At 40.6% G+C, this 23,973-nt stretch overlaps 2 protein-coding genes across 6 annotated transcripts in view; both read left to right on the forward strand.

Annotated features, from left to right (window-relative positions):
* The window catches only part of LOC100484782 (ribonuclease inhibitor), a 44,125-nt gene extending 37,901 nt beyond the window's left edge, over positions 1-6,224 (forward strand). For 2 of the 5 annotated variants that reach the window (XM_034649849.1, XM_034649847.1), the window contains 5 exons: positions 197-367; positions 465-635; positions 939-1,109; positions 1,223-1,393; positions 6,072-6,224. In XM_034649849.1, the coding sequence (XP_034505740.1) occupies positions 197-367; positions 465-635; positions 939-1,109; positions 1,223-1,393; positions 6,072-6,189 (802 nt within the window). In that variant the 3' untranslated portion in view covers positions 6,190-6,224. The remainder of the gene's footprint in view (positions 1-196; positions 368-464; positions 636-938; positions 1,110-1,222; positions 1,394-6,071) is intronic. The other 3 variants (XM_034649848.1, XM_019803121.2, XM_034649851.1) reach the window with 3 other exon arrangements.
* VSIG1 (V-set and immunoglobulin domain containing 1) overlaps positions 6,161-23,973 on the forward strand; it is a 90,982-nt gene continuing 73,169 nt past the window's right edge. Inside the window, exon 1 of the mRNA XM_034649852.1 lies at positions 6,161-6,273. The gene's annotated coding sequence lies outside the window, so the exon portion shown is untranslated. The remainder of the gene's footprint in view (positions 6,274-23,973) is intronic.

Below are 23,973 nucleotides of genomic sequence, written 5' to 3' on the forward strand. Positions count from 1 at the left end.
AAGAAAAACTTAAAAAAAAAAAAAAATGCCAGATGAGCCCAGGGAAAGGTAGGAGGTCGCTGTGCGCTGCAGACCTCAGGAGGTGGCTTTGTGAAGGAGGTGTGCCAGGAGCTGGAACTTGAAGGGAGGCTAGGAAAACATTCTCAGAAAGCTAAGAGACAGCAGTGGCTGATTTTTCTTCTTTTCCTCTTGGTAGCTTGAGCACATGTTACCTAACAGATGCTAGCTGTATGGAGCTCTCTTCTTTCTTGCAAGTGAGTCAGACTTTAAAAGAGCTGTTTGTATTTGCCAGTGCCCTGGGGGACACAGGAGTACAGCATCTCTGTGAAGGTCTGCGGCATGCAAAGGGTATTCTCGAGAATCTTGTGTAAGTGTCTGCTTATCCTTTTCCTCACGGGCCTAGGCACTTGAGGTTCAGTAGGACTCCATAGTTAACAGCCACCTTGGTATCCCCATTCCTCCAGGCTTTCTGAATGTTCCCTTTCTGCAGCTTGTTGTGAGTCCCTCGCTCAAGTCCTGAGCTCCACTCGGAGCCTGACAAGGCTGCTTCTAATTAATAACAAAATTGAAGATTTGGGACTGAAATTGCTGTGCGAAGGATTAAAACAGCCTGACTGTCAGTTAAAGGATCTGGCGTAAGTATCGTGGACTATAGCCACAGGCAGAGTTTCCTGATGTTTCAGCAACTCTTAAAATTAAATGAGTATTTTTTGGCCTGGTGATTGAATCTCCAAGGAAGCAATAAATGAAGAACCAAATAATTTAGGGAGAATAAATGTTCCCCTCTCTACAATCTCTGCTTGGCCCTGGCCCAAGGGATTTTTTTTTACAAGATACTCTGAGTTTCTAATGTGTTTTTCTAGTGGGCAAACAGAATTCTTAAAGTAACTCAGTGCAGATGAAATGATGCCAGCCTTCTCTACCTTACTTCCTGGCAGGTTGTGGAACTGCCACTTGACTGGAGAGTGTTGTCAGGATTTATGCAATGCACTCTACACCAATGAGTACCTAAGAGACCTTGACCTCAGTGATAATGCCTTAGGGAATGGGGGTATGCAGGTGCTGTGTGAAGGGCTGAAACACCCCTCCTGCAAACTGCACACTTTGTGGTAAGTGCACAGCGACTCTTTGCTCACTGGGCTCTTGTTCCAGGCCCTATATGAAATGGAGGGTCATTGTGGAACTTAGGGTAAAACTGATTTCTTTCTTGAAATTCCCATAGGTTAGCAGAATGTCATCTCACAGATGCGTGCTGTGGAGCCCTTGCCTCTGTCCTTAACAGAAATGAGAACCTAACATTGCTAGACCTAAGTGGAAACGACCTCAAGGATTTTGGAGTGCAAATGCTGTGTGATTCACTGATTCAGCCAATATGTAAACTACAGACATTCTAGTAAGTTACTATGGCGGGGGATGTGGAAGGGAGGGGGTCAAGACAGACGTGTTGGGTTTGATCATAGCCCATTGCTGTGAGGAAAGAAGAAAATCTGAGGGCAAGCCATGCCTAGGCAAAATATCAAAGTAAGTGAAATAACCAGTAGGCTTCCTCCTTGGACACAGGGGCAGGGCTAGAGGCAGAGAACAGGCAGCACTGGATCTCACTGCTAAGAGAAGCAGCATGGTATAGGAAAAAGAGTACCAGGTCTAGATGCTGTTAGGTCTGGCTTAAATACTGGGTTTAGCATCCACTAGCTACATGACCATGCTTACTTAACCTCCCTGAACTTCGGTATCCGTGTCTATAAAATGGAGCCAATACTAGTACCTGGCTATCTGGTATTAACAGGGGGATTGAATGAAGTGAAACATTAATCATAAATGTACCTAGTACAACCTTTGGCACATAGGTGGTTCTCCATAAATGTTACATTCTTTCCCTTTTCTCTTCTTATACTTGCCAGGGGTCTTAATATTTACATTTGAGAGTCTTCAAGACTCAAGGAAATGAAGCTGTAATGATGCAATTATAGGAAGTGGAGGTCTTGACCCTTTCTGGTCAATGTCCATCTGCCAGCTCAGCAGGCTGGCATGACACACAAAGTCACTCTTAATTAGGATATAGCTATGCTGTGTTGGCAGCTAACCAGTGACCAAATGGCCATTTGTTTCTGGCATTCAGAACTGGAACACATAATGGAAAATAAAGGCCGAGTACAAAAATTCCACATTTCAAAGCCAATTTAACGGATTGAAGTGTAAATGAAAACAACATAAAGGCCTGATTACAAGTCTGGCTGAAACAGAAGCTGGTTCTCTACTAGCAAAGTGAAGTATGTTAGTTTCAAAGGCTTGAAAGTGTGGTGATTACTGCCCAGAAAAAGAGAATCATTCACGACATGATGAGCCTCGGAGATTTAGGGACCTCCATTCCGTGGTGTCTTTCTCAAAAGAGGTGACTGCAGTCTATATTGTCAACAGGTTGGAATAAGCTTAATGATCAATCCTGATGTTTCTTCAAATATTGAGTAATTTAATGTGGTAGCACTGTATAGTGTGTATGCTTCAGCAAAGGTCTTAAGTGACAGTGAGGAGAAATTATTTTGTGATGGCATGCCATTATTTGCTTTTTATTGTAAATTATTACACTGTTTCCTGTATCTCTTGCTCTTTGCCTTTTAACCAATGTGCTTCCATTGTGTTTTCAGGCCAACCTTCAAACCCTTATAACTTGTCAGTTGACAAGTTGATAACAGTGTGCAATAATAGCTCAGAATACAAAATAAAGGACACACACACACAGAATAGACACCATTCACAGACCTCAAATCAGTTTTTATTGTTAGAATATATATAAGACAAACAACACTATAACTAACAGAAATATATACTTACCCAAGTAAGGTGAAAGGAAATTATGGGTGATTTAATATTGTGGAGGGATTGAAAGGGGGTGTAAATCCAGAAGAGCCTTCTAAAAGGGGGAGTCTTAGCTGGAAATTGCAAAGACTGGAGGAAGAAGGTTATTTTCTAAGAGCTGTTTGAGTGTGGGGCTGAATCTTATTCCTCATTGCATTCCCCCCCACCCCATAAAGTTCTGGCTCAGTGCTTTGCATATAGCAAATACATATAGAAGGCCAATTAGTAATTGAGAGCATCTGTAGGCAAGGAAAGGAGACAGTTAATGACATGTTCAATAAAGACTACGTGTCTAGACATTCAGAAGGTCAAGAAATAAAAGAGCCTGTGGCCTTACAGTGGCAGAGCTCACCTTCCTTCATTCCACAAGTACTTGCTGAATATCTGCTATGTGCTAGGCAAGTGTGCCAGGTGCTTGGAGACAAGAGTGAATAAGACATGAGGCATAATCTATGCTCTTCAGGGGCCAGGGGGCCTAGTGGTAGAGACAGGCACATAAACTGAAGAATGCAATAGGGTGAACATGTGGTCTTAAGGGAGTCCTGGCAGGAGACAACTCACCCAGCCCAAGAGGGTCAGGGAAAGCTTCTTGGAGGACGGACCACCTGTGCTAAGTCTCAGGACTATTGCCAGGAGAAATGGGGGTAAAGATGAAGAAGTGTAGCCCACGCTTAGGAGATAGCATGAGCAAGGCAACCAGACAATAAGCTGCATGGTTTATGGTACTTGATGGGGAAAGGGGGGGGAATATCCAAGGAGTTTGCTCTTGCTAGAGCATAAAGTACAAAGCAGAATGTGTCGAGAAGTGAGACTGAGGGGGTAGGCAAGACCTTGTATGCCATATGTGGTTAGTAAGACCTGTTAGCAGAATCCTGAGTACAAACTTAGTCATTGCTCTCTTTCTCTCACATACTCTAGTAGTGGTACATTTTGAGGCCCGTCCTCACCTTTCTAAAACTGCTCCCCGAGGTAGAGCCAGTTTTGCTTCCAAAGTTGGTTGGAGAGTCAGTGCACTGCTGCTGTTGTTTCTCACTGCCACAGGAGGCTGATCTTAAGAACTGACCTGAAGTTTGGTTATTAGACAGTGATGCCCTGGCTCGTCTGGTAGCCCTGCTAGCCCTGCAGTACCATCATACTTGGGCTCTGAGGTTACAGATATATTAGTCCACATGCAAATATGCAGCCATTGTTCCCTACAGTATTGTATGTGTCACGGTGGTTGGGTCTAGAGGAGGTCCTGGCATCAGCCACAGGTGTACATATATAGGAGACATGCCCTTACCCCACAAAGGTACCCTTGAGCCTTTTTCTTTCTTCAAGATAATTTTATTTTATGGGGCTTGGTGCCTTTTCCAGGCACTGGGCCTTGGATAAAGGGCCCTAACTTACCCTGATGTATGTTCTTAATTCTAAATTTGGAAAGAAGGGGCTGAGAGTAATTGGTCTCTTAACTCCCAGAAGACCTCTGGGCTTCCTAAGCATATTGGCCCACCTCTTGACCAACAGTGAGCCCTACACATCAAGAGGTAAGGCAACTTTTGCTAAGTCACTCAAAAAAATTCTCAAGGTCTTGTTACACTTCCATGGCATTAAATATCTACTTACCCTACTTTTTTTTTTAAAGATTTTATTTATTTATTTGACAGAGAGAGAGACAGCCAGCGAGAGAGGGAACACACAGGGGGAGTGGGAGAGGAAGAAGCAGGCTCATAGTGGAAGAGCCTGATGTGGGGCTCGATCCTATAACGCCAGGATCACGCCCTGAGCCGAAGGCAGACGCTTAACCGCTGTGCCACCCAGGCGCCCCTACCTCACTACACTCTTGAAAGAGGTTTTACCTTCTTTTGTAATCAATGGGTTTTAATTGGGGACACACATGTGGAGTTTGAAGTGCCTGTTGGACACTGTGGGAAGTTTTCTAGTAGGTGGGCAGTTGGATATAGGAGTGTGCCCCGGAAATGATAGCTGAAGCCATGACAATGGATGAGATCCTCTAGGGAGAGTGAGAAGAGAAGAACCTCTGAGGAACATCTCTGGGGAATTAGCCCTGGGCAATACCAACTTTTAAGAGGTGGGTATGGAGGGGGCGCCTGGGTGGCACAGCGGTTGAGCGTCTGCCTTCGGCTCAGGGCGTGATCCCGGCGTTCTGGGATCGAGCCCCACATCGGGCTCCTCTGCTGGGAGCCTGCTTCTTCCTCTCCCACTCCCCCTGCTTGTGTTCCCTCTCTCGCTAGCTGTCTCTGTCTCTGTCGAATAAATAAATAAACTCTTAAAAAAAAAGAGGTGGGTATGGAAAGGAAAACCGATGGAGTAAACCAGGAGAGAAATGGTGTCCTGGAAGCTATAGGAAAAGTGAGTTTCAAGGAAGAAGTGCTCAACAGTGTCAAGTGCAGCACAGAGGGCCAAAAGGATGAGTACTGAAACCTGTATCCATTGGATTTAGTCATTAGGAGGCCATAGGTGACTCTTGTCAAGGGCTGTTTCAGTGATGTGGTGGGGCTGGAAACCAGACTGCTGTGACTTGAAGAGATTGGAGATGAGGAAGGGAAGAAGGAGCAGAGACGAATCTTTCAAGAAGTTTGTGAAAAGGGGGTGCCAGAGTGGCTCAATCGGTTAAGCGTCTGCTTTCGGCTCAGGTCATGATCTCAGGATCCTGGGATCCGGCCCCACATAAGGCTCCCTGCTCTGCAAGGAGTCTGCTCCCCTGTGCTCATGCTTGCTTGCTTGCTCTCTCTCTCTCTCATAAATAAATAAATAAGTAAGTAAGTAAGTAAGTAAGTTTGTGGAAAGGAGAAGAGATGTGGGGCTGTAGCTGGGAGGACTTGTGGAATTGCAGGAAGGAGGCGGTTGTTCTTTTTCCTTCTTGGCTTTGTTGAGGATAGGCAAATTTGTAGGCTGAATGAAAGGAGCCCGTAGAGAGGAAGAGGTTACATATACAGGAGCAAGAACTAATGCAGTAATGCAGCAGGGCCTTGGACAAAGGCAGAGAGGGATGAGAGTGAGAGTCCAAGAGGAAGATGTGTTTTCCAAGAGGAAGAAGCATTTTCTCAAGGAGAGGAGCCAAGACTGAGGGAGGAGGTAGATGGCAGAAGGGGTGAAGTAACTGAGTGGTGCTAGGGAGCAAGTAGAATGGGAATCTTATCCTCGAGGATAGGAAACCTAGTGAAGGCATCTGTTGGCTTGACTTGACACAAGATTCTTTTCATTTTTCATAGCATTGACACGGATCATTTACATGAAGAAACATTCAGGAAAAATGGAAGCTTTAAAAATGAGCAAGCCTGGAATCACCTGGTAGTTTCCAAGGAGAGCCCCCGAATCAGCTGCATATAGACCCCCCTCCTGGCACCATCTTTAACAGTTGTGCAATATTCTTGTTCTAATCCTGTTAACCTTTGCTGAGGACCCTAGTGTGAAGTAAGTGGCAGTGATAGCTATTTCTTACATAGAATCATCCACTAAGTAGGTTGTGAAAGGCAGAAGCACTTTAGTTTAAATGTCTTCAGCAATAATACCTTACATTCATATATTGTGTTATAAAGTTTACTATGTTTTCACAGAAATCCTCAAAGGTAGGGAGATGAGGCTCAGAGAAGGTTGTGACTAGCTCCAGGTCACACAGCTCTTTAGTGAGAGAACTGGGACTGGAATCTAGCCAGGCTATGCAATACCCAGACCGGGTAGGGAAACAATAGCAAAATGTGAATGAATCAACTTAACGAAACAGGATACTTGAAATGATTAAAGGGCAAGAGGGCGTACAAACACATGTTCTATCTTATGGTGCTGATTTTAAGTGAAACTAAATTCACAAGAGAAAGAGAGAAGAGTGAGTTGGATTGATAGGGAAAGGCTTCCTGGAGATGCAACTTGATGTGGGCCTTGAAAATGAGCAGGATTGAGACAGGGGAGATACACTGGCTTGCCGCTGTAAGGCCGCAGGCAACAGGGCTGTGTTTGTGAGCAGCTCGCCAAAAGCATCTGGGGGAGAGAAGTGCTGGCAGTAGTTTCCCGAGCTGCCGCACTACCTGCATCCTAGGCTCCTAAGGGTGTTCTCCACTTCCCAGGCTCAACTCCCTTTCTGAACTTTTCATACCTATCCTTGTGTTTGTTCTTGTTCATGGGCTCCTATGGCCGACTCACTCCTCACCCCTGGCAACATATTGCATAGCCTAGCATGGATCCTACACGACCCCATGTTTCTCTCTCTGCTTAGCTTCCACAGAACACCAGATGAGACAAGGGGAGGGAGGGAATGCCAGGCAAAGAAAATAGCACAAAGGCCACGAAATAGGAGTGAATGTGGTGTGGGATGGACAGAAAGGTAGGCTGACCTGATTAAGGTGTAGAGTTGTCTCTGGAAACTACTTGACTAGCTCTGTGACCCTAAATATGTCACTCAGACTCTTACAGTTTCTATTTTCTCATCTGTAAACTGGAGATAAATTAATATTAACTTTGCAGGGCTGTTCTTGTTCTCAACATGATGCCAACCCCCACACAGTAGGTAGTGTAATGGTGGCTGTTGGTAGGAGTGTATAAATGTAATATAACCCAGCTGTGCAGTCGTTGAGCTCCCAGATTTTCCTGCTGTGTAGTCAGTGTTAACTGTGCATTTGAACGAAATGTGCTTGCTGGAGATAGTAAAGCTAGCAGGAGAAAGAGACACATAGTGGGAAGTTACTGCAAGTGAGAGGTCCAGCTGCTCCATGTCCTCATCCATGATCACGTGTTGTTCCTTGCTACCCTGGGAGATGGTAACTTTCAGTCAGGAGACCACATCTGGCCTGAGAAGAATGGTCAAGATAGCACTTTTTTTCCAAGTTTTCTCAAGTTCTTTCCCTTTAGTTATTTAAGACTTATTTATTGAGAATTATTATGTGCCAGGTTTTGTGCTAAGTGTTGGTTTTACAGAGATGAGTATGCCTTCTCTTGAGCACATCCCCTACCATCTTCTCTGACTGCCCTGGTCCCTCCGTCAGTCTGGTAAACATCTGATAACACTCAGTCACATTAAGAACTCAAGGATATAATATTGAATGAAAGATTGTACAACTCTCTCTCTCTCTCTGTGTGTGTGTGTGTGTTTGTCCTGTTTGTATCCAAAAGCATAAATATACATGTGTATGTATATGTCCAGAATATGTGTGGAAGAATGTATACAAGAAATTGCTAACAGGAGTTATCTCTGTCAAGAGGAATTTGATAAGCAGGGGCACTGAGAGAAGAGGAAAGAACGTTTCCATTTTCATCTATAGCCCTCTGTTCTACTTGATGTTTTTACCATGTGCTTGTATTAATTTTATAATTAATAAACTTGATGTTAAAAATAAAACTGATTTAGGGGCGTCTGGGTGGCACAGCGGTTAAGCGTCTGCCTTCGGCTCAGGGCGTGATCCCGGCGTTATGGGTTCGAGCCCCACATCAGGCTCTGCTGCTATGAGCCTGCTTCTTCCTCTCCCACTCCCCCTGCTTGTGTTCCCTCTCTCGCTGGCTGTCTCTATCTCTGTCAAATAAATAAATAAATAAATAAATAAAATCTTTAAAAAAAAAAATAAAAAAAATAAAACTGATTTATACTGAGGAATTATTTTTCTTCTTTTCCAACATGACAGTTTAGAAGAAAATACAGGGCGGGCATTTATAAGCATGACAGAAACCTAAAGGAAAAGAATGAAAGATTTGACCTCAAAATTAAAAATATTTTTATGAGAAAAATAAATAAAATGGACTAGTGATTAACTGGAAGAACATATTTGGCACACGTGTAAATAACAAATCTATGAAAAAAAACCATGAAGGACTTCTACTTCCAGCAATGATGAAGTAACAGTGAATGGATTCATCTTCCCACATTAACAACTCAAAAAATGGGCAAAATATATAAAAAGGCAGTTTTCAGACATTAGATAACAGGCAGAGTTGGTAAAAATAAAAAACAAATAGCAAGATGGTAGTTTTAAACAGAACCATATCAATAATCATATTAAATTTAATGGTCTCACAGCAACCCAATTAAAAGGCTGAGATTGGTAGAATACAAAATTTAAAAAAAACCTCAAGCATATGCTGCCTATAGGAAACCCACTTTAAATATAAAAACACAAATAGGTTAAACATAAAAAATAGGGGAAAGATGCACCATGTTAACACTGATTTTTAAAAAGCTGGAGTGACTATATTATTCTCAGAGAAAGCAGATTGCAATCAAAGAATATTACCAGAAATACAGAGGGCTATTTTATAACAGTAACGTGGTTAATTCATCATGAGGACATAACAGTTCCAAAAACATATGCACCTAAATAACACATTCAAAATACATGAAACAAAAACTGGCTGAGCAAGGAGAGATAGACAAATACACAATTTTAGAGACTTCAACATCTTTCTCAATAATTGACAAACCAAGGAGACAGAAAATAGGCAAGAAGATGATTTGAACAACACAAATAGTAAATTTGACCTATTTGACACCTACACAACACTCAACCCAACAACAGAAAACATATTCTTCACAAGTGCACATTGAACATTTACCAAGATAGACCATATGTCTGCCATATAACAAGTCTCAATAAAGTTAAAGGATTCAAGTCATATAAAGTATGTTCTCTGATCACAATGGAGTTAAATTAAAAATCGGTAAAAGATATATGGAAAATTCTCTGAATATTTGGAAAATAACACACTTCTAAATAATCTATGGCTCTAGAGTAAGTCTCAGAGAAAATTGGAAAGTATTTTAAACTGAATGATATGAAAATATGAGACATACCAATTTGTGGGATATAGCTAAAACAGTGCTTAGAGGGACATTTATAGCACCAAACAGCCATTAGAAAAGAAAAATCTTAAATCAATGACTTCAGCTTCCACAATAAGAAACTAGAAAAAGAACAAGTTTAATTCAAAACAAGCAGAAGAAAGGAAATAATAAATATAAGAACAGAATACTTATGTACTATTGGATTCCATTTTTATAAAATTCTAGAAAATTCGAAGTATAGTAATAGCAGATTAGTGGTTACCTAGCAACAGAGTTGGGTAGAGGAAGGGATGCCTTAATAAAGGGGCACAAAAATATTTGGAGGTGTTGGATATGCTCATTATCTTGTTTGTGGTGGTGATTTCAGTCAAAATTCATCAAATTGTACTTCTTAAATACGTCTAGCTTATTGAATGTAAATTATACCTTAATAGAGCTATAAACACACACGTGGGCGTGCATGCACACACACGCGCGCGCACACACACACACACACACACACAAGCATGTCTGAAAGATTCATTTAAGAAGACCAGTTGGCTAACCCCCTTATTATACAGATAAGGAACCTGGGGTCCAAAGAGGGCAAGATCACACAGCCAATTCATAAGACTGGGATTAGAATTTAAGTGTCCTTATTCCTGGTCTTACTCTTCTTAGTATATCAAAGGCAAAGCTCAGATTAAAAGAATAAATTAAATGGTGGGTTTTCAATCTTTTGTGGCATACCCCTGGGAAAGACATGGGCGTGGTGAAAAGGAGTGACTTTCCCAGGATTTTTTCAATGACATGCTGGAACTGGCTCATACTGACTCATGAATATTGGTGGTTACATTTTCAGGAATTTTGCAAGTCAGTTGTTAAAGCCATTATTAGAAATTAAATGATTAAACTTGCAATTAAATTATTAAAATAAAGATCATAAATACGCTAAACTCACTACTTCCTAATTATTTTACTACATTTTACTATCATCTGTGCTCTTGAGGTTTTTCACATCTATTGTGTCTTGTGGCAGAATGTTAAATGTTGGTGTTCTACGCTGCATCTTTTCTCCATTCCACGTTCAATGACATCACCTTGATAGCTTGAAATCGGCTATGGTGGGAGTGTTTAGACCACAGAAATCAGCAAATGCTACATATAGAGATCCCCCCCCACTCCCACCAGAGATCTGGTTGTTAAACATTTACCAGCACATATCTGCCTTGAAACATTACTTGTCCTGGGATTCATTTAAGGCTGACCTAGAAGGCAATCCATCAGTGCCTAAAGTTGTGCTAGGTAAACTGTGGGCAGACAATAAATGTTTAAGGGTAATCAGCCATCCTGGTTTGTCTATACTTTTGATTCTATGAACATCCCAGGGAACTCCTCAGTCCTGGGGAAGCCAGGATGGTTGATCATCCTAGCGTTTGCACATTTTTTTTAAAGGAACCAGGTGTGTAAATCAATTGAAAACTATCTCTTTTCTTGGGGAAATAGCCCAAATAATCTCCTTCTGTGAGATAACTAGTGGCACAGTGCATAAAGCCCCACACATTACACAATCTCACTAGTAGCCAGGAGGAATGATAGGATCTTACATATGGTAGATGATCGAGAAATGCCCATTGGTGGTAGGTGACTGGAGAGAGGCAGGCCTACAATTGGAATGGAGGCCCAAAGGTGGTGGAAGCTCTAGAGTTTGGTCTTACCAGCTGGTGGCAACTGCAGGTGGAAACAGACTCTGGATCTGAGGCAGGCAGGGGTTGGGGAAGCCTCAAAAGAATATCAAAAAAGACTGTGACAATGGGTGTGAATGCTAAAGGGGATGGCTGCAGCTTTGTAGTGTTCACTGTGGTGTTAGCACTTTGAGGATATCCAAGGAGTTTACTGAGAAGGATGTGCCCATTCCACTTGGTTTTCCTTTTCTTCTCTTCAAGGCTCACTCCATCCAAAGGCTGAGTAGGCAGTTGCCCTATGCAGCATGGGAAAGTTTTCTCTGACCAAAGAACTGCCCTGCCCTTCCCCCACCCTACCCAGACCTGCAAATTTCACCAAAGTCAGTCTCTCTCATGAGGAAACAGGAAGCTAGTAGCAGCCTGTTAACATTTGACCTCAGATTAGTAAATTAGTTTCTGATTGGTTCCCAAGAGTCTGGAACATACAGAACAAGTGAGCTTTGGTGGTGAGAAAAGGAGAGGGGAAGGTTCTGGAGCGTTGGCAAACAACATGCCAGCCCTGGTTGGGGCATATCAGTAAGAGCCTAAATTGGAGGTAATGACCCGGGCAAGGAAGGGCAATATCACAAATAAATGTCACACACTTCCCAGTTTTATTTATGGTTGATTCAGTTTCTTTTGCCCACTGTGTCATCCTTGCTTTTCCAACTCTAGGAAACCTTTCTTGAAGAAATTCCATTCCCTGTGTGAATGTGTCACACTCCTCACCAAGCCATTCCGTAATCACCATCGGAAGGGGTTGGGGAGGTATGGCTCCTTTTCCAAAAGAAACAGATAATAATTAATAATAGTAATAATAGTAGTAGCAGAAATGATTACTGTTCAAGCACTTTATTGTGATAGGCATTGTGTTTTACTGTTTACTCTTTTGTTCTTTATTCTTTATTATTGAAGTATAGTTGACACACAATGTTATATTAGTTTCAGGGGTACAGCACAGTGACTCCACAACTCTCCGTCTTATGCTGTGCTTACAAGTGTAGCTGCCACCTGTCACCATACAACACTGGTACAATACCATTGACAATATTTCCCATGCTGTACCTTTCATCCCAATGACTTATTCATTTCATAAGTGGAAGCCTGTACCTCCCATTCCCCTTTACCCATTTTCTCCATCCTTCCCATCCCGCTATCCTCTGCAACCATTAGTTTGTTCTCCGTATATATGGGTCAGTTTCTGCTTTTTTGTTTGTTTTTTAGATTCCAAATGTAAGTGAAATCATATGGTATGTGTCTTTCTCTGTATGACTTATTTCACCTACCATAATACCCTCTAGTTTCATACATGTTGTTTGCAAATGTCAAGATCTCATTCTTTTTTATGGCATAGTAATACTCAAGTGTGTGTGTGTGTGTCTGTGTGTGTGTGCACACGTGTGTATTATCATATCTTCTTTATCCATTCATCTATTGACAGACATTTAGGTTGCTTCCATATCTTGGCTATTGTAAATAATGCGGAAATAAACATAGGGCTGCATATATCTTTTCAAATTAATGTTTTTGTTTTCTTTGGGTAAATATCCAGTAGTAGCATTACTTGATTTGTGGTATTTCTATCTGTAATATTTTGAGGAACCTCAATACTGTTTTCCAAAGTGGCTGTACCAATTTACATTCTCCCAATAGAGCACAAGGGTTCCTTTTTCTCCACATTCTTGCCAACACTTGTTATTTCTTATCTTTACAATTCTAGCTATTCTGACAGGTGTAAGGTGGTACCACATTGTGTGTGTGTGTGTTTTTTTAAGATTTTATTTATTTATGAGAGAGTGAGAGAGAGAAAGAGAGAGAACATGCACAAGTGGGGGGAGGGGCAGAGGGAGAGGGACAAGCTGACTCCACTGAGCATGGAGGCCAACACAGGCCACATCCCAGGACCCTGAGATCATGACCTGAGTTGAAGTCAGATGCTTAACAGACTGAGCCACCCAGGTGCCCTTCTCATTGTGATTTTGATTTGCATTTCCCTGATGATGAGTGATGTTGAGCATATAATCATGTGTCTGTTGGCCATCTGTACGTCTTCTTTAGAAAAAGGTCTATTCAGGTTCTCTGCCCATTTGTTCATCAGATGTTTTTTGTGTGTTCAGTTGTATAAGTTATTTATATATTTTGGATATTAACTCCTTATCAGACATATCATTTGCAAATATCTTCTCCTATTCAGTAGGTTGCCTTTTCATTTTCTTGATGCTTTCTTTCACTGTGCAAAACTTTTTATTTTGGTGTAATCCCAATAGTTTATTTTTGCTTTTGTTTCCCTTGCTTGAGGAGATACTTCTAGAAAAATGTTGCTAAGGTTGATGTCAAACAGATTACTATCTATATTTTCTTCTATGACTTTTATGGTTTCATGTCTCAACATTTAGGTCTGTAATCCATTTTGAGTTTATTTTTGTGTATGGTGTGATAAAGAGGTCGATTTCATTCTTTTACATATAGCTGCCTAGTTTTCCCAAGACCATTTACGGAAGAGACTGTCTTGTTTTCCATTGTATATTCTTGCTTCCTTTGTCATAGATTAGTTAACCATCTAAGCATGAGTTTATTTCTGGGCTCTCTATTTTGTTCCATTGATCTACTTGTTTATTTTTGTGCCAGTACCATATTGTTTTGATTACTACAGCTTTGTAGTATAGTTTGATATCTGGGATTGTGATACTTCCAGCTTTGTTCTTCTTCCTCAATATTGTTTTGGATATTTAGAGTCTTTTGTCATTTCGTAGAAATTTAAATAGTATTTCTTTTAGTTCCGTGAAAAATACTGTTGTTATCTAATAGGGATTGCCTTGAATCTATAGCTTGCTTTGGGTAGTGTGGACATTTTAACAATATTAATTCTTTTAATCCATGAGAATTGGTATGTTATTCCATCTGTTGTTGTCTCCACTTTCTTTCATCAATGTTTATAGATTTCAGAGTACATGTCTTTAACATCCTTGGTTTAATTTATTCCTGGGTATTTTATTATTTTTGGTACAATTGTAGATTGAATTGTTCTCTTAATTTCTTTTTCTGTTACTTTGTTATTAGTATAGGAATGCAACATATTTCTTTATATTAATTTTGTATCCTGCAACTTTACTGAATTTACTTCTTATTTCGCATAGTTTTCCGGTAGAATATTTTGGGTTTTCTATGTATTATATTTTCTCGTTTAATTCTATGAAGTAGATATTTATTTTCTTCACGTTATATATGAGATGTACAGTTGTCAAGTAATTTGCCCAAGGTCTCATAGGTAGTAAATGGCAGAGCCAAAATTCAAACCTATGTGGCCCCAAACTTGTGTTAACAACTATACTTCATCATGTAGACTCTGTCTAGGCTTGGAGAAAGAAGGAAGTTGACACAAAATAATAATTATTTCATTCCACAAATGTATATACACTTCCTATTATGTGCTGGACCTATACAGTATAAAAAAATGAGTATGCACCGTCCTTGCACTTAACATGATTACAATTGAACAGAGGGGTTACATCCTCCATTCTAATAGATCTAATAGAAAGCAGAGTTGGATCAGGACCATAACATAATAATGATTAATAGCTACCAATTATTGAGAGCCTACTATGTGCCAGGCACTATGCAAATACATTCTTCACATATATATTCCTCAGGACAACTCTGGGACTATTACTACATTTTATAGTTTGGGAAACAAGGCTAGTAGAGGCTTCATTAACTTCTGTGGCTCAGAATAGTGTGTCACTAGCCTCTTCACTTATACCTTGTTTACAAGTGAATTAAAGTTATCTGCACCCAACTCAGAGCCTACAAACTAGAGCCACCAGCGGCTTCAGGACCACATGTACCTCAGCCAGCATCTAGTCTGAAGCAGCCTGACCCTCTGCTTTCATTGCATTTGGAACCATGAGAACAGTGAAGGCCACCAGATCCCCATTATTGGCCATCATCATAGATACACCTCCCTTTTTTTGTTTAAAATTATGTATTTATCATATCACATCCACTGGGCGAGATTCTCAACTAATAACTTATTGGACATCATATCAAAACCTAATGGTGTACTGTACCTTGGCTATTTGAATTTAAGTTAAAAAAAAAAAGAAAAACCAAAATAAATAAATAAATAAAATGGATAGTCTATCCAAGTTATTAGGCATAAATAAATAAATAAATAAATAAATAAATAAATGTATTCATTATGATTGTACCAAGTGCCACTGAACTATACACTTTCAAATGGTTAAAATGGTACATTTTCTAACACATGAAAAAATGTTCAAAATCATTAGCCATCAGGGAAATTCAAATCAAAACCACACTGAGATACCACCTCACACCAGTGAGAATGGCAAAAATTGACAAGGCAAGAACCAACAATTGCTGGAGAGGGTGTGGAGAAAGGGGATCCCTCCTACATTGTTGGTGGGAATGCAAGTTGGTACAGCCACTCTGGAAAGCAGTGTGGAGGTCCCTTAAAAAGTTAAAAATTGAGCTACCCTATGACCCAGCCATTGCACTACTGGGTATTTACCCCAAAGATACAGATGTAGTGAAGAGAAGGGCCATATGCACCCCAATGTTCATAGCAGCATTGTCCACAATAGCTAAATCGTGGAAGGAGCCAAGATGCCCTTCAACAGATGACTGGATTAAGAAGCTGTGGTCCATATATACAATGGAATATTACTCAGCTATCAGAAAGAACGATTTCTCAACATTTGCTGCAACATGGACAGCACTGGAGGAGATAATGCTAAGTGAATAAGTCAAGCAGAGAAAGACAATTATCATATGATTTCTCTCATCTATGGAACATAAGAACTAGGAAGATCGGTAGGAGAAGAAAGGGATAAAAGAATGGGGGGGGTAATCAGAAGGGGGAATGAAGCATGAGAGACTATGGACTCTGAGAAACAAACTGAGGGCTTCAGAGCGGAGGGTGCTGGGGGAATGGGATAGGCTGGTGATGGGTAGTAAGGAGGGCACGTATTGCATGGTGCACTGGGTGTTATATGCAACTAATGAATCATCGAACATTACATCAGAAACCAGGAATGTACTGTATGGTGACTAACATAATATAACAAAAAAAAACATTAAAATAAAAAAATGGTACATTTTATGTTATGTTTATTTTACCACAATAAGATGCATCTTTTATACAAAATGTTGACTTTTATGCAAAGCTTAATATATACCACATGGTTACATAAAGTCACTTTCCTTCAAAAAAGTTTCAAAAGCTAAATGCTCAGGGCAACAGAGCCTTTTCCCAAAAGACCAGCTCTGCCACCGCCTTAGCAGTTTGGGGAACAGCCTTGCTGCAGTCATCTCTCATGTTCTCATAATATTTTGTGCTACTTCTCTCCAGCTCTTCTTCCCATGACACCCTTCCCTCACAAATATGGCCACTGTGTCCACCAGATCCTTTGTTATGTGATAAATAAGCTCTCCTACATGTTCCTCCTCCTCACCAAATGGTACTTGCTCCTCCTTGTCCTAGCTGACTCTGGCATTTTGCCAAGGACACTCAGCTACAGGGGCTGAAAGAGGGACTCATATCCTCCTGCTTTTCTGAGGAAGCTTCCTGCCCATTGTTCCTCTGCCCTCCTGGAAACACAATGTTAAGGCACCTGCCAGCGAAATCAATCACTTACTGTACCTCACTTCTGTTGCCTAGATACTGGTCATGCCCTCAAAGTAATCCTGTTTTAAGCTCTTACACATAGCTTTTCTTTTCTTTCTTTTTTATTTTTATTTATTTTTTATTTTTAAAAGTTTTTATTTATTTATTCGACAGAGATAGAGACAGCCAGCGAGAGAGGGAACACAAGCAGAGGGAGTGGGAGAGGAAGAAGCAGGCTCCCAGCGGAGGAGCCTGATGTGGGGCTCGATCCCATAACACCAGGATCACGCCCTGAGCCAAAGGCAGATGCTTAACCGCTGTGCCACCCAGGCGCCCCTTTCTTTCTTTTTTTTTAAGATTTTATTTATTTATTTGAGAGAGAAAGAAAGCATTAGCAGGGAGGGGGATAGAGGGAGAGGGAGAAGAAGGCTCCCTGCTGAGCAGGGATCCCGACGTTGGGCTTGGTCCCAGGACCCTGGGATCATGACCTGAGCTTAAGGCAGATGCTTAACTGACTGAGCCACCCAGGCGCTCCCTAACACATAGCCTTTTTTGCCAACATTCATGTCATTGTCCTGGGGGCTTCACTGTTCACTTGGTTTATGCACCCAAAACTTTGGCCTAGCAGTTCTTGACTTCTTAAAACCTAATGTATTAATGCCTCCATTTTAGTTACCCTCTTTCATGCCTACCCTCTAGACCTGTGCAGCCCAAACAGTAACCACTACCCACAGGTGGCTGTTTACATTTTAATGAACTGAGATTAAATAAAAATTTCAAATCAGCTTCTCAGTTACATTAGCCACATTTCAAGTGCTCAATAGCCACATATGGCTAGTAGCTACCATATTAGATAATGGAGGTAGAGAAAATTTTTATTATTGGAGACAGTTCTATTAGATTGCATAGCTCATGACGCCATTCTCACCCAGAACTGCTCCACCTCAAAAATATTTAAAAATGTGTTGTGTATTTACAATTTGCTAGGCACTGTTCACGGAGCTGATGATACAGTGGTGAACAAAACAAGCACTGTGCATTACAGTTTACTATACAGCTATAGTAATGAAGACAGTGTGGCATTGGAAGAGGGATAGACACATAGGTCATTAAAACAGAATAGAGAACTTAGAAATAAACCCACTCAACTTTTTTTTTTTTTGTTTTTACAAAGCTGTTCAATAAGGAATGGTAGCCTTTTCAACAAACAGCAAATTTGATAAGCAATTCGATACTAACAGACACACACACAAAAGAAAATATGAACCTCAGCCTAAACCTCACACCTTATACAAAAATTAAGATAAATTGTTGATGTAAATATAAAGTGTAAAATAATAAAACTTTAGAAAATGTATAGGAGAAAATCTTCTGGATCTAGGGCTACATAAAACTTAAAAATTAATTAAAAACCTTTGCTCTGCAAAAGATTCTGTTAAGAAGATGAAAAGACAAGCTACAAACCAGGAGAAAATGTTTACAAAGCACGTATCCAAAAAAGAACTCATATTTAAAGTACATAAAGAACTCTCAAAACTCAACAGAAAAAAAACCAGACAATTTAATTAGAAAATGAGCAAAAGACATGAACAGATATTTTACTGAAGAGGATATACAGATGTCAAATAAGCACATGAAACAAGGTTAGACATTATTAGCCAGTATAGAAATGCAAATAGAACCGCAGTAAAATACCACCACACACCTAACAGAATGGCAAAAATAAAAACAGTAATAACACTAAATGCTGATAATGATGCAGAGAAACAATCACTCATGCGTTGCTGGTTGAAATATAAAATGGTACAGTCACTGAGGAAAACAGGTTGTCAGTTTCTTATAAAACTAAACCTCCAACTACTTTATGACCCAGTAATTATACCCCTGGGCATTTATCCCAGAGAAATGGGAATTTATGTTCCCGGGAAAACCTATACATGAATGTTCATTGGAATTTTATACCTAATAACTCCAAACTGGAAACAACCCAAATGTTCTTCAAGAGATTACTAGAGAACAGGTAAATAGGTTTTAAAAATATGGTACATCCATACCCTGGAATATGACTCAGCAATGAAAAGAGATATTGATTGATACATGTAATGACCTGGATGAATCTTCAGATAATTATTGTGAATGAAAAAAAGCAAATCTCAGAAGATTACATACTTTATGATTCTGTTTATATAACATTCTTGAAATGACAAAATTTAGAAATGGAGGACATATTAGTGGCTAAGGGCAGGGATGGGGAAAGCAAGGATCTGGGAGCACTTAGAAGTGGCTGTGGCTATAAAAAGCACCATAAGAGATCCTCACAGTAATGTAACTGTTTCGTATTTTGACTATCATTGTCAATATTCTGGTTAGGATATTATAATATAATATAGTTTCACAGGAAGCTGGGTGAAGCGTGAGATCCCTGTCTTATTTTTTACAACTGCATATAAAGCTATAGTCATAATAAGTTCAGTTTTTAAAAAGCCAAGGAAAGTGAACATTTCAAGAAGGGGGAAGTGATTAACTGGTCAAATGCTACCAAGAAGTCTAGAAGGATAAGAAATGAAAAATGTCCATCAGTTTTGACAATATGGAGGTTACTGTGACCTGGTTAGGAGCTGTTTTGCCATAAGTAAAGGGGCTGGAAACCAGATGGAAATGGGATGAGGTGTAAATAGGAGGCAAGGAAACAATGACAGTAAAAAGAGACAACTCTTTCAAGAAGTTTGGTGAAAGGAATGGTGGTAGCTTGAGTGAAGTGTGGAGTTGAGCAATTTTTCTTTGTTTTCTTTTTTTTAATGGAGATGCTTAAACATGTTCAAACCTGTTGGGAAGGATCCAATAGAGAGGGAAAAACTGAACAAACAAGAAAGAGGAGGGATCATTAATAACACAAGGCTCCTGAAAGATAACGGACAATGGGATAAAAAGTATACATGGGGGATTGCCATTGGAGAGAAGTGGTACCACATTTTTCTAACGTAACAGAAGAGAATAAGATGAGGATGGAAGCAGATAATTTTCTCTGTGATGTTAGAGAACGGCTGAGAGCAGGGGTGGATGTGAAGGGCGGAGGAAGATATATGAAGGAGAACTGGGGCTTAAGGAGATGGAAAAGGATTGAAATATTTGTTCTGGAGAATGAGTTGACCAAAGAAATTCACTAGGATTGTCTGACAGTGATGTGGGTGCATTTAGGATTGATAATCTTAAATTTCTTGTAAATCAGTATGACCTGTTGTGTGAACTTCTCTAACCGTGCTCAGGTGAAGAAAAAAAGAAAACAGAGTTGGATTTAACAGGATGGGGGTTTTACAAGACAAGTTTAAGGTGAGGAAGCTTAGTATTGCCAAGAGCGTTACTGAAATGGTGAACCATGACATCTAAGATAAGTAATGAAGGGAGTAAAAAAGAGCCTGATAGACTGGGAGGAAAAAGATGGATCCATGGACTTTAGGAGCTGAGGAGTGATCACAGTGCTAATTGAAAAAAAACTGGGAATAGGAGGTTGATGTTGAAGATGAGGATGCTTGAACTCATGACTTCGGGAATGAAGCAGTTTCAGGTAATAACAAGATCTGGGGTGTAGCTATGGGTGTATGTGATTAAGGGGAAAGAGAAGATCTTTTGAGATGAAGAGGTCAAGGAACTGAAATGTCAGATGGATTAGTTTTGGAGATGTTGAAATCACTCAGGATAGGGCTAGGGCTTAAAGTGGGAAGAAAAGCTGTGGATCCGGGGCCAAAGTCATTAGTAAATAAAAAGGGAGTGGCACAAAGGTAATTTGTTGAGTGGTGAAGAGGGAAAGAAGGTGTGTTATTAAATGGACTCAAAGGATTAGATTTGGTTTTTATAGTTTTGGGGTTTGTTTTGGGAGCACAGGGAAGTAATGGTCTGAAATGGGGAGCAAGCAGAACACCAATTTCACCTTTCATCTTGCTTTGAGGACAGAAAAGATTAACCCTACTCTAGAGGGCTGCAGTGGTGGCCATGAAGTCTTCCGTAACAGATTTAATGAAGAGTCTGAAGATAGGATGTTTACTGCATATGGTGAGGCAGTTCGTGGGTACAGAGGAAAATTTCTGGGGGTGGAGGAGGAGTGGAGTACTGAATCAGGGCAAGGAAGTACATGGCATTATGGGGATGGTGGTGGAATTGATGTTGGGAAGGATGAGTAGTGATAACCAGAGTGAAGGCCTAGTGGATTCAGTCTGAGCAGATCTTGGGGAGTAGAACTCAAGCCTAATAGCTGGAGTTCCCTCAGCCTAACATCTATAGTCTCTGTCTCTTTGGACTAATATGGTAGCAAAGTCAGAGGTTATAGTTTCTGCACTGGCATGGCCTGGAGTGGCACCAGTCTCAGAAGAGGTGGCTTCAGGTCTCAATCCTTGTGTCCTGGAGTTGTGGTATCCCTGGTGGCTAGGGTTCCACTTTTCCAGCCAGACCTTCTATCTCTCTAGTCTTTATGTTTTTGTTGTCATTAAAGTTACTCTTCTAACTCATTTAACTCTTTAGTCCTTTGGCCCTTTATTTCCCAAGCAATCTATCAGCCCTGTCTTCTTCATTTCCACCCCAGACAACTATCTTACTAATATTTTCAACCTGCCTTGCCACTAGTCCACATTCTACTTTTATAATAGCAGAACCCTGAATCTAGGTCAAGTCAAAATGTCTGCCTCCTATGCATGGAGATTGACTTCAGTCTCAGCTGGGCTTTCCACACTGCCATGGATCCTTTCTGGGCCCTTCACAGCATTCTCTCCCATTCACCCAAGAAGCCAGTTCAGGTCTTCATCGGTTTTCCTAAGTCCTCTTCCTCCTGTCTCTCAGCAGATAACCTGGACTCCCACTTTACCATAAATACAGAGGCCAGAAATAACCTCAACTTCCTGCCACCCAAACTGATACAACCTTCATAAACTTATAGGCATCTGTCTAAGGTTAAGCATGACATTTATGTTCTGTATCCTCCTTCCTTCTTAGGGATTTTGATACATGTTTGAAAACCCTCCCTTCTTGTCTCCCAGCTGTATCTTCAACCTCTTCTTCTCAACTAGCTTCTCTTTGTCTCTCTCTCTCTCTCTCTCTCTCTCTCTCTCTCTCTCTCTCTCACTCACACACACACACACACACACACACACACACTCACACCATACGCACATACACTGCTTGCTGCGTATAAATAGATCAAGTATCATTTGTCCTGAAAAAAATTCTTTCAAAAAAGTATTTATCTTGTATTTTATTCAAAATTAAGTCTATTGTGACTGAATTAATTACATTTCCACTGCACAAAAGCTTGTGTGTGGTGGGGTAGGAGGGAAGAGAAAGGAAGATAATAGAAGGAAAAGGAATGGAAGGGAGGGGAAGAGAAGGGAAGGGGAGAGAAGACAAGACAAGACAAGAAAACACAAGAGAAGAGAAGAGGAGAGGAGGATGCTGAACAATATGAATGGTTTGATAACATTTTTGTAAAAGTGTGTGTGTGTGTGTTGTATAAGGCAGTGATGGTCCAGAGAGTTAAATGCCAAAATGTTACCCGTGATAATTTCTGGTTTGTGGAATACCTTTGATTCACCAATATTTTCTAAATCTTCTGCATTAAACATGTAAATTCTGTAATAAGGAAAAAACCTCCCTAGACACTAGACCATTCCCTCTCTGTAGCTACAACTTATCTCTCTTTTTTCCTTCAAATCTAAACTTTTTGAATAGTCTCCACTCACTGTTTCCATTTCTTCCCTCTCCAGTTGCTCAATTGTTTGCAATATGGCCTGAGTTCCCACCACCTACTGAAACAATCCTCACCAAGGTCACCCATGACATCTTTTTTGCTAACCTACTGGATATTTTCTGTACTCATCTGACCTACCCAAGTTGTTGGCCTGGTTGATACTATATTATGGATTGCTCTGTTCTTCCTTGTACTCCTTTGTCTCTTCAGTCCCAGGATCACAGTTTCTAGGTTTCCTGGCAGCAAGGGTGTGAACTGAAAAGGCAGCCAAATCTGGGTTTAAATACTGGCTCTCGGGTGCCTGGGTGGCTCAGTCGTTAAGTGTCTGCCTTTGGCTCAGGGTGTGATCCCACGGTCCTGGGATTGAGCCCCGCATCGGGCTCCCTGCTCCGGTGGGAGCCTGCTTCTTCCTCTCCCACTCCCCCTGCCTGTGTTCCCTCTCTCGCTGGCTGTCTCTCTCTGTGTCAAATAAATAAATAAATAAATAAATAAATAAATAAATAAATAAAATCTTTAAAATCTTTATGCTGACTAGCAGCATAAACTTGGATTCTGGGGCTCAGTTTCCTTCTCAGGAGATGATAACGCCTACTTCATAAAGTTTTGTTCAGGATTAAATGAGCCGATGTTGATGAAACACTTAGCAGTCACTGGTACATGGCAAGTGGTGGTAAGTGAAAGTAGTAGCATTAGTAGAATTCTTCTTCTTCTTACTTCTCTGAATTTTCTTCTTAGGTTCCCCTTTAAATGTCAGTGCTCTCTAGGGTTCTGTCCTGGGTCTTGTTCTCTTCTGATGCTAAAACCTGTTCTTGGGTGATCTCATCCATACGCATGGCTTCAACTACCACCATATGTTGATAAACTGTCAAATCTGTACCCTCATCCAGACCTTTCTTCTGAGTTCCAGACTCTACTAATCATCTGCCTGAGGTTCACCACTTGAATGTCTCCTACCAGAATTTCAGAGATGAGAGGATTGTGTAGTGTAGATCAGTGGTTATCAACTGAGGACCATTTTGTTTGGAGTCATTTTTAGTGGTCATGGCTGGTGGCCTTGTGGAGGGTGTGTGTCTCATTGAAATCAAGTAGGTAGAGGCCAGAGATGCAGCTAAACATCCTACAATACACAGGACAGCCTCTCACAACAAAGAATTTTCTGGCCCCAAATGTCAATAGTGTCAAGGTTGAGATTCTCTGGTGTAAATAATCTCTAAAGTCTCAGCCCTGACATTTTGTAGGGAACATTCAAGTGATGATGAACAGGGGCTAGAGAAAGAGGTGGCAT

This window comes from Ailuropoda melanoleuca, chromosome X (assembly GCF_002007445.2).
Source record: "Ailuropoda melanoleuca isolate Jingjing chromosome X, ASM200744v2, whole genome shotgun sequence".
In the NCBI taxonomy this organism is placed as follows: domain Eukaryota; kingdom Metazoa; phylum Chordata; class Mammalia; order Carnivora; family Ursidae; genus Ailuropoda; species Ailuropoda melanoleuca.